The sequence below is a fragment of the Colossoma macropomum genome, unplaced genomic scaffold, assembly GCF_904425465.1.
Source record: "Colossoma macropomum unplaced genomic scaffold, Colossoma_macropomum, whole genome shotgun sequence".
Lineage (NCBI taxonomy): Eukaryota > Metazoa > Chordata > Actinopteri > Characiformes > Serrasalmidae > Colossoma > Colossoma macropomum.
In genome coordinates this window covers 24,939,942-24,950,612 of record NW_023494789.1, presented here as the reverse complement: position 1 = coordinate 24,950,612, position 10,671 = coordinate 24,939,942, and the positions used below count along the sequence as shown (strand labels likewise).

At 40.8% G+C, this 10,671-nt stretch overlaps 1 protein-coding gene across 1 annotated transcript; it reads left to right on the top strand.

The window, feature by feature from the left end:
* The first annotated feature begins 1,931 nt into the window (after window positions 1-1,931).
* Window positions 1,932-10,602, top strand: gpbp1l1 (GC-rich promoter binding protein 1-like 1). The gene is made up of 12 exons (XM_036570643.1): window positions 1,932-2,296; window positions 3,568-4,777; window positions 5,115-5,228; window positions 5,689-5,818; window positions 5,924-6,240; window positions 6,413-6,488; window positions 6,650-6,846; window positions 7,225-7,365; window positions 7,524-7,679; window positions 7,831-7,949; window positions 8,443-8,545; window positions 8,732-10,602. Exons 3-12 carry the CDS (start codon window positions 5,169-5,171, stop codon window positions 8,885-8,887), a joined length of 1,455 nt encoding a protein of 484 aa, XP_036426536.1. The 5' UTR covers window positions 1,932-2,296; window positions 3,568-4,777; window positions 5,115-5,168; the 3' UTR covers window positions 8,888-10,602.
* The last annotated feature ends 69 nt before the right edge of the window (window positions 10,603-10,671 follow it).

Below are 10,671 nucleotides of genomic sequence, written 5' to 3'. Positions count from 1 at the left end.
AGTAGATCACTTTCGCTCCCCATCTTCTGACCATCTCAGTCAACAAATCACAATTACATTACAGTCCATTGATGATTATTAATCTGGCTGATTAATATTTAAAAGGGCACTCCAGCCAACATTTAAAATTTAACCATTGCAAACAATGCAAACATGCCTACTCACATCCTACAGTGGTGCCACAAGAGTCTCAAAAGAGAAATTTTTAGGCTTGACTAGGAAAACCACCGTCTAATGATGTATCTAAAAGTTGGGATGAACTACAACTACAAATGCTTTGGGGTGGATATCGGTAAAAATGTTTTGTTTGTTTGTTTGTTTGTTTTGTTTTTTATTTTGTTGCCAATGGTTATTTTATGTATTTGTGCAGCGCATGCTGGATATTGTACTGGGTGTCGTAAGAGAACACTGTTGGATGAAAATGCAGGAAGGATACAAGAACTGAGTTCTGTCAAATGTGATGCGTAACATGCTTAACACTGCATAACACAACAAATAGCATATTAAATGCTAAGTTTATACTGGTGTGCATCAAGTAGATATACAGGATTTGAATGAGTTGCTCAGCACCACTATGCCATGCCACTACTATGTTGATGTCACTGCTGCACTCCACCAACTAAATAATATCTGGACAGTGGTGGTCTTAAAGGTGGGCCCCATCTGTTGATGGACAGGGTAGAGGATGTCTGATAAATTGTGCAGCAACTGATGGGGTAAGTCAGTAATTGTAAACCAAAAACCTACAAGTTCATCTACAGTGAGGAAAACTACATTTACACACATAAGGTTTGATTTCACAACAGACCAATGATGAGAAAGTTAAGCGAAAGCCAGGAGTCACTGGAAAAGAGCTGCAGGATGATCTGAAAGCAGCAGGAACAATAGCTACACAGAGAACAATAAGCAATGAACCACACCACAATCATCTCCATTCCTGCCACACAGAACTCCTCTGCTAAAAAAGAAGCACAGAACTGTGCAAACTAAAATTTAAATCATTTAAACAAAGCAGAACTTTTAAGAAAAAATGTACTCCCGGCAGATGAAAAAAATAGAACTCTTTAGCTTGTAATTTTTGGAGAAAGAGTGGTGTGTATGATCCCAGGAACACCAGACTCACAGTGAAGTAAGGAGGTGGGAGCATCAAAATATGGGGCTGCTTCTCTTCAGACAGTACTGGGACATTACACGTTCTTTAAGGGAAGCATGACTGGAGTGATGTACCAGGACATTAGAGATGAATTTATTTTCATTGTCCAAGAAACTGAATCTGCGGTAAAGACAGATGTTTCAACAAGACAATGACCCCAAATATACATCCAAAAAAATTCATGACTGGTTTCTAATAAAGAAGGTGAAGGTGCTTACATGGCCTAGCCAATCTCGTGACTTGAACCCCACTACAGGCCGTAACTGACAGAACTGCCAGCAATTACTGTGTAACAAAGTACTAACGTTATTAATTTGTGGTGTCTGAATACTTTTCTCCCTATTAATTTCATTTTTTTTAAAGATATCTTTGATTACGCTCATACATTTGTACTTTTATGTTCATATTTATAAATACAACGTCAAAAGACATCACGTGTGCACATCTGGAGTGGATATGCACTGGAAGTGTATTAACTAACAAAAAATGAAAAGTTTCTACTGTCTCTGCCCTGTAAATGGCAGGTGTTTCTGATAACCCCCCTTGCAGTGCAGTAAAGTTGTATAAAACATGCCATTTTTATTATTGTCATACTACTACTACTACTAATAATAATAACAATAATAATAATAATAATAATAAATTATTTAGGCTATTAATGTTTGGTTAATTATGAGTTGAAAGATATATATGTATTTTATATTATATATTATATAAGTTGCTGGTTGCTGCTTCAGTGCAACAGCCTATTCTGCCTGTCTTCCTCGCTGAGTAAGTGCTCTGATGTTGTGGCTGGGCTCATACTAAACCACACTGCAATAATGTAACTATTACATATTAAAAATATCTCACTTAAACGCAGCAGAATTAATAAGGCATCTTAGAAAACACACACAAACAAGCGCTGGGGAATGTTGTGACGCGTCCGTGTCGCTCTGCGCTCGATTAGCTCGTCTGTGCAGAAGTGGACAGGAACACGGTGGACGGAGTTGGACGGGATTTAAAAACACAACACAAAACCACACACAAAATATCATACAGAACAACCGAAACACGACAGCTTTCACGCCGCCAGTCAGGCTGGAAAAGAAGCACATTTGGTGTGTGTGTTGAACTTGTTTGGGACGGACGGCGGATCAGAAGGTGAGTGTGTGTGTAGAGATGTTTCTCCTGTGGTTACGCTGAAGGCTTCGGCGGTGCTAGGGAGCCATTTTGCAACACTTTATTTTTTTACACAAATTGCTAACTTGCTAGCCTGGTAAGCTATGGCCGTAGCTAACGCTTGCTAAAGAAAACAGTCCTTCTTGAGAAATTTGGGTAATTGTTTGGAAGTCTACTGCATCGTTTCAGAATTTCATAACGCTAAAAATCAAATTAGCTTTGCGTTATTCCACTTACGAGCCCGCTCGGTTATTGTAAGCCATCTTTTGCTGCATGGTTTATCGCAGCTAAGCTAGCTAAGGCTACAGCTACACTTTGAATGGCCTACAGCCGTCTGAGAACTGCGTCGTGCTAACTGGTGATAGTTAAGATGGATTATAATTTACTGAGGTATTCAAATATAGTAGTACTGTTTTTACAGGAGATGTTGTATTGTTTTCGCCTTCAGTGACTTAGTGATAGTTGCATGCAGCGGTAGTTTTTCCAGTCAAGGTTAGCGATATGCTCTTGCTAATGAGACCATTCAAGTTGTTGGCTAGCTGTTGCTAGCTAACTCTCCGACTAGTTTCCAACACTCGTAAGTTACTAGTTCAGTTTTTTCGATTACTTTGCTCGTTAATTCGCATCAATATCCGTGCACTACAGACGAAATTGCGTTAATATTACATATATGGACTTAATAACGGTTACCTGTGAGCGCTAATATTTTTCAACTAGAGTCCGTTTGAGGCATTAGGCTGATTAGTCATGTTGAGATATTTGAGCGCTGGACGCGGGACTCTAACGTTCAAGTTTATGACCAGATAGTGATTTTTGAGAAATAGCAACCGTTATTTTAACCACAGTAGCTTATTTGTTAACCTGTTTCTGGCGGCGTTTTCCTTAGTAAGCTGTTATTGATGGTGAAAATATTTTGTGGACCACTGTTGTTTGGGGATTGTTCAGGCATGTTTATGGAAAAAGCGGGACAGTTTTTCATGCTCCTATGTTGAGTTGTAGCATGTTTAGCTATATAGGATTAGAACGTTCATGATCCCGAAAACTGCAGGTAATAACTATCTGATGCTGCTGTCGTTAGGAGTTAGAGGAGAGCAGGCTGCTCTATAGTAGACTGTAGTTAGGCTTAATGTATGACATGTTGGATATGCTTGAGTTTCTTGATTTTAAGATTTCAGGGAGTGGGAATTAAGACATCTGAAGATAAACAAATTGAAGTAAAATGTCTGTTTGATTTTTGTTTTTTCTTTTTACAGAGTTGGTCTGCAGAGTTGAATTGAAGCAATCTAAGGGAAGTAACAGCCCACTGGATAATATTTTTTCATAACACATTTTCTCGGACAAGACATACTCTCTTCATTCAACTATTAAACCGGTGCAACCGTTGTGACTGGTCAGGCCCACCTTTCAACTTGTAGGACCATTGGATTTGTATCATTGAGTTGCTGGTGAATCACCAATGCACAGAGTGCTGTGTTTATCACTTGTGTTGAAAAGCTGTGGACTCTGGTGTCAGTGTGCTCCTCTGTTAAAGCCTGTTCTGAATTGATGAACTGGAAAATCTACAGAGTTGTTAAGGATCAGATCGTACTTCCTTTCAAGTATACTGGTAGCCTAACGTGATAGTGGTCTACAAGCTTAAGTACCAGAAGTGGCAAAAATTAAAGATGTCAAGTTTTTCTTTCATGGCATCTTATAATTTGGTCCCAATTATGAGCTGTTGAAGAATAAAACAATGTCCGTGACGCCATAACACCACCCTCAGCTTTTGTGATGTGACGGATCAGCCCCCCTTCTTTTGCCCTGACGTTGCACCCTCACTGTTTTCATGAGGTGAACATATTTGATTCGTGACTCTCTGCAACACTTCATTGTGTGGTATTGCTCCACCATATCTTTCTTCTTTTTTGGTGTGTGCATCTTCAGCTTACGATGAGTTTGTAAAAGGAGTTTCTGAGCTTCAAAGCAAGCACAACGTGCTGCTAACACAGCCTTCCAGGTAAAAAGACTGGTCTAGAACTCTTGGAATTTTGTTCCACGTAATTTTGCCTCAGAGCATCTTATTTTGTCAATCTGAATGCACTCTGTTACCATCAGCGAATTAAGGGTGTTGTGGAGAGTCGGTCAGGCATCGTTATTTAACCACACATTGCTTTCCACATCTTGTTCTTCCACTACCATCTAACTGTCCTGTTGATCAAAGCACCAGCCCCCCCTGCTTGACCACTACACCCATCTTCCAATTTAACGTTACGGGGGACATCTAGACAACAAAACAAGGTTATACTACCAGCCCCTCACACACTATACCATCCTGGAGACTGGAATTTGTCTGTGGCAAGCTTTTGTTGTCCTGTGGCTGCAGCTTGGTTGCACAGCAAAAGCTGTGTGAGTGGATTGGTTGGGCCAACTGCACAAACAGAGCCAAGGACAGGGCCACTGGACTACAGAGCTTACGACTCTGGGGTAAGGATCTCTGAGTACTTGGGTTAGATATTTTTTGTTTTATTTTTTGGTGAAATTGCTAATTTTAGGACTTTCAAATGTAGTAACCCACTTGATTAGTTGCATGTTCTCATTCAGCCCAAAAATTAAATCTGTTGCATGTATCCATACTGAATATGTACAGTTGTTCATTTGACAATGAATTGCTAAATAATGTGCCATGTTATCTTTTTTTCCCTATACTCTCTATCCTGCTGCATAAGAATTATTAATGCTCAGTACTTTGAGTAAAGAGGGACACTGTGTTTTGATCAGTTGATGAGGGCAGACATAATTCGTTGTCATCTTGTTCTGTCAGTTCAGGCCATGAGGTTTGATGCCTCGATCAACTGACGGGAGACACTGGACCTAAATGGCGCAGCATGACTTTGTTCCTGCCTGGCTTAACTTCTCCACGCCTCAGCCTGCCAAGGTGAGACACCATATGTTACCTTCATATTTGTGCATAGCAATGGTGTCCTCTGTTCTTCTGCAAGTTGAGCTATTTTGTACAAACTTTTCTCTCTCACTAAATCTCTGCCAGTTTTTAGAATTGCAGATGCTTTGAGCTTTAGCAAAGAGATTTAAACTTTAGCATGACGTGTTTAATTTTAAAAGTGCATATAATTTTAATGGCTTGAGTAAAAGAGTGATATAATTTATAGTACCTGGTTTCTTTAGCACAGGCTTGTGCTGCCTCACTAAGTAGCCATGCAGCTAATGAATGGATGTGGTCAGGTCAGAAAGCTAAATAGGTCAACTCCGTCTATATGTCTGTGAATGTAATAATTAAAAATGAAAAGAAAAATGATCATACTAAATAGTAATTGTAATGAAAAAGTACAAAGGGTAAATATGTCTGTTTAAAATATGCTCTTTGGTGTTTACCCCAGTCCCCTGCAGCCCCCATTGAGAAGCATGGAGAGCACTTTCCACGTGGAGATGGACGGCCGGGAGTGAACCGCCGCAGACACAACTCCTCTGATGGTTTCTTCAATAATGATCCGCTTAGAGCTCCTGGAGGTAAGACGAGTACACAGGCAGCCGCTTCTCCTTCAGCCGACTGGAAGAAATTGCACTTTGTCTTCACTTATCAGTTACTAACAAATGCTCTCTCCCCTTCTCCAGGTGATGGGTGGCTGCAGCCATCTCTGTTGAGGCATGATTCAGTGGATTCTGGTGTAGCTAAGGGCAACCAGGGCGGCTTAGGCAGTGGACATGGATGGAAGGAGACCCCCAGCTGGCATGGGGCCCCACGGGGCCAAGAGGGCCCTCACCATCATCATGGCCGCCATTCCAAACGCGGCGGAGGCGACAGGGACAGGCAGGGGGGCCATCGACAGCGCAATGGCAACTTCCATTCCCGCAAGGGTGGTCCCTTCCAGGACCGTTACTCTGACGAGGAGCGCAACGATGACAAGCTTAAGTTTGTTGAAGAGGATTTTGTAAGTGTGTTTTCTTACTTATACTTGTTCATGTTACATGGTCTGGGTAGCATGTGTCTTAAGTAACACGTAAAGCTTTCAGGTTAGTTCTAACGGAGTCCAGGCTTGCAAATTTTGGTCAGGGGTGTTTACTGTTGTACTAGTTTTAATGTTGTTTCTATATAAAATGCAGCCCTCCCTGAATCCTGAGACAACTGGAAAGCCAGCAAGTCAGACTCGCGCTGTGGGAACTCCAGCAGGCGTGTGGGGTAAGGAAGCATGTTTAGCCTCTGAAGTAAATATCAGTTGCCCCCACTATTTTGTAAAACTGGTGTTAATTTGTGTGAAACATCAAAGAGTTTTGTGATACAGTTTATGTGCATGATTTGTGTCTGGGATATACCAATGCTGGTTCTTCTCCACCTCACAGAGAATCCTCCCAGCGCTAAGCAGGCTGTGTCTAAGATGCTGGTCATTAAGAAAGTGTCTAAGGAGGACCCCAGTGCTGCATTCTCTGCTGGCTTTGCCAGTGCTGGTCCTCTGCCTACTAATGGCTCCAAAGTCCCCATTACTGGACCCAGTGTCTATAAGAATTTGGTCCCTAAGCCTGCTACTGCCCCAACTAAGGTACTACACTCAGCTCAGTTATGATGGTCTTATCTCAGTTTGATGCCTAATCAGACAAATGATGTGTTACCTAGTCCTGTATAAGTTACATGATGCTAGAGATTCTGGTTTTGTTTTTTTTCTGATAAAGTGAAGGGTATGTTTAGTTCAATAAAAGTGAGCTTACATGTTTTCTGAATGTGGTTAAATGGAATTGTTGATTGCTCAAGTTGATTTGTTATTTGACTGTGATGCTAGCGGTTGAATGTGCCAAATAGTAGGATGTTTAATGGACTAAGAGGATAAAAATGAAAGTGCGAAGCTCCTCGTCGTCTCCCCAACTTCATTGATTACCTAGATATGGAAGTTCAGTTTTTTTCCCTTCTTTTTTCTCTGAAGACTGGCCCATGGAAACCCAATGGAAGGGAAACTAAAGTGGGTTTACATTTCTCTGGTCGGGATTCAGCCTTCACCAGCCCTGTGTCTGTGACCAAACCTTTGACACCTGTCAACGCACCACCCCATGGCACTCCTAAAGAGGTTAGGGTCCAGGCTCTCATTTAGACAACAGTGCTCCATTCTTAATTTTGTGTGAATTTTGGTCACCTACTTTTCATGAGAATATCAATGATCAGGGTTTCATCTTGACTTTCTGTCTTACCCTTCTTTTGTCCTTTTGCTCTTTCTCTCTTTCATAGCCACCTTCCAGCACTACCCCACCCATAGACATCACTCCTCCCCGACTGAAGCTGATGCGCCGCGGCCCAGACCGCAAGAGTGAGTTCCTGCGTGGGCTGAAGGACGAGAGGAATGGAGAGTTGAGTGGCTGCCACAGCCCTGGAAATCCAGTCGAAGTGAGTTTACTCAAAACAGACATATGTTGCTGTTCTAAGAATTAATTGTGCAAAATCCTAATCAGGCCATTATTGTCTTGTTCACACGTGTCTTGATGTCTTAGTGTTGTCTCTGCTTTTGGTTTGTTAAATCTCTGTTTATGACTTTCAGGGAGAGGGCAGTACTCCTGAGCTGAAAGAGTATGGAGAAATTCATGAGAATGGCATGTCTCACTCTCTGAGTGACTCGGACACTGAGCACCTATCCAGCTCACTGGAAGCTGAGCACAGGTCAGGAGTCAAATACGCTTGCCTTTACTGGTCATCATCGCTATAAGGGCGAATTCCACTTTTTATTTTACCAAAATTTAAGGTTTTGGCTGAAAATGTGTTTTATTTACTACATTTATGGGAGAGAGGTTTATGCTGGGCGTATAATATATTAATTAATTAATATTAGTGTAATAATTACAGCTCAGAAGGCAAGTGTCAGCTTACTTGTCATTTTGGATCGTAAATAAAATAGCTAAATTTGCATTGCAGACATCCTGGCTGCTGGTTTCTATATGCACCTTTGTAAAGGTCTGAGTCAGGAAGTTTCTTTACAGTGTACCTTTTTTTATCACTCAAAAGAATGCAGCATGACTTCTTTACACTCCAGCAATTGTGCAGTGATTTTTCAAAATCTGTGGAATTCCGCTTTAATTCAGGCATTTACATAGTACATTTGGCAGTCATGGTGACATCCATAAGTTCAGAACAGTTCACTTTCTCTTGTCCATAGGCTGCTGAAAGCAATGGGTTGGCAGGAGTACCCCGAGAATGATGACAACTTCCAGCCCCTCACAGAGGATGAGCTCAAAGAATTTCAGGCTAAGACTGAGCAGGTACAGTCCACACACATGAGAAATGAATTAGTCCTTCTGCTGTATTTTTCCCCTTTAAACATGCTGTGTATTTTACTGAAAATTATTTGAATGCCTTGTACTTTGGGTATGTTTAACTACATGTTTCGTATTTGTTGGAACATTCCATTGACCGTGTCAGTGACCGTGTTTATGTGTGTGATTCAGCTGAAGAAGAATGGGCTGGGCCGTAATGGTGTGCTCCCGAAGCCTCGAGGTGTGGCCCTGCTGGCCTGGAGGAACACCCCGAACCCTGGCCTGGACGAAGGCTCCGAGTCCGAGACCAGCAGTAGCAGCCAGACTTCCGATGACGAAGATACCTAACGTGGCTTTAAAACTCCCCTGTTCTCTTCCTCCATTGCTCATATTTGCTCTCTCGCTCTCTCTCTGTCTCTCTCTTTCATCACACCTTTTATTTCAAACAAAAAGAAGAAAACGAATGAAAATATTGTTTTCATGGACAAGGGACATCAATCATATCCCAATGAGAGAGAACACTGAGTGGATGCCTAATGGGCAATTTCTTTCTTTCTTCCTTTTTTTCTTTTTCTCTCCTCTTCTCCCATGTTTTTCCATTTATCCCAAACTAGAAATGTCTATGAAAAGCCACACACATCCCCCCCAGATCTTTTTCTGTTTTTGCTTGGGAAAAAAAGACTAACTCATAATAACACCAATTATAACCGTGATTTAACGTGAAATATGACTTCATCTGAATGTTCTATAAAATGGCTTTGACACCTTTCTCAAATATTTTTCCTTTTTGCGAAAACAATTCGTAGCATTAGTGTTAAGACAAAACAATCATTATGAGCCACTGACGGCGGCGTTGCTCCCAGTCCCTCATAGAAATCAACTCAAGCCAGTCATCTGTGCTGCAAGGAAGCACTAAAACAAAACCCCAACAGAATAACAGCTCTAGTGCAGTTGGGCAGCTAAAATATGACTCCTATTCTGGTGTTTGACTCAAACTGTACTGGTTCCACAATGCTCACTCTGCTTCTTGAACTAGATGTAACTACATTTCACTGCAAGTGTGTGAGCGTATTTTCAAAGTGACAAGTTGGATTTGATATGTAGCTTACGTGAGGGTGTATCATTGCCTAGCTTTTGAAATAAAGGTAACATTCAGAGTGAAGGGTCTAATGAGGAAGCACTGGTGTTAAAGCAGCAATAGAAGTCTCTGATCTATGGTTTTTCTCTGGATTAACTCACCTTCACAGACACACTGTCTTTTTCACTGTGTTTCAGTGCAATGAAATTTAATAAGACATAACGACAGCATCTATTACAGCAACCGGGATTTATCTTTTTGTTTTGAGCTTCCAGAGTCTCAGATGGTTCTTCTTGTTCTATGAGAAATTGAGTCAAACTGTACTCTTTGCCTCATAAAGACTGTTCAGAAGCAACATGGTTAATGTTCTCCTGAAGCCTAAGAGTCTCAGAATGCAGCCTCTAAGGTATGATTGGTCAAAAGATGTTTCAGCACTGTCAGTGTATGCTATTGGGGGGAAAAAAAATCTATAAATTAATTGGAGGAGAATACAGCCTTGCCAAGCACAGTTGATGTTTTCAGTATAATCCATCAGTAAGAAATGACTCATATAATGAGGGATTTCTAATTGGCTATTTTGGAAGAGAGGGTTTATTTTGAAAAGTAGACCTTCTCCCTTGGCTCTGATGTATTTTTCTGAAAACGTAAGCATTCTGTTGACATGAGTTTAAGATAATCTACACTCTTTATCCCTGCAGCTAATGGAACAGTAGAAACCCATCTGCTAAAGTTCTGTATTTCATGAGGGACTGCTGGTGGAAATTATGCATCTCCATTTTTTTTGTACCTTGTTTTTGCTGATAGGGTATAAAAAGGCTTTATTACAGATTTAAGTTTTTTTTTTTATTTTGGTACAGCTGTAAAAAATCCCACATAAATAGTTTTTTTTCTTCTTTTGTTTGCATTATGTTGTTCCTGCAGCCTTGATATTCAGGGTGGATTGTAAAAAATATAAGAATAAAAATTGTGAGTTTTGGAAGATTAAGATTATTTTGTTAACGTTATTTACAGATTTGCAGGTAATAAGGTGTCATGTATGGGTTTATCTGTATTG

Bases quoted from the DNA above. Each gene is read 5' to 3' on its own strand.
- gpbp1l1 (XM_036570643.1), top strand. From the start codon at position 5,169: ATGGCGCAGCATGACTTTGTTCCTGCCTGGCTTAACTTCTCCACGCCT. The intron at 6,241-6,412 runs GTAAGTGTGTTT...TATAAAATGCAG, and splicing joins AGTTTGTTGAAGAGGATTTT to CCCTCCCTGAATCCTGAGAC. The intron at 7,680-7,830 runs GTGAGTTTACTC...TATGACTTTCAG, and splicing joins GCCCTGGAAATCCAGTCGAA to GGAGAGGGCAGTACTCCTGA.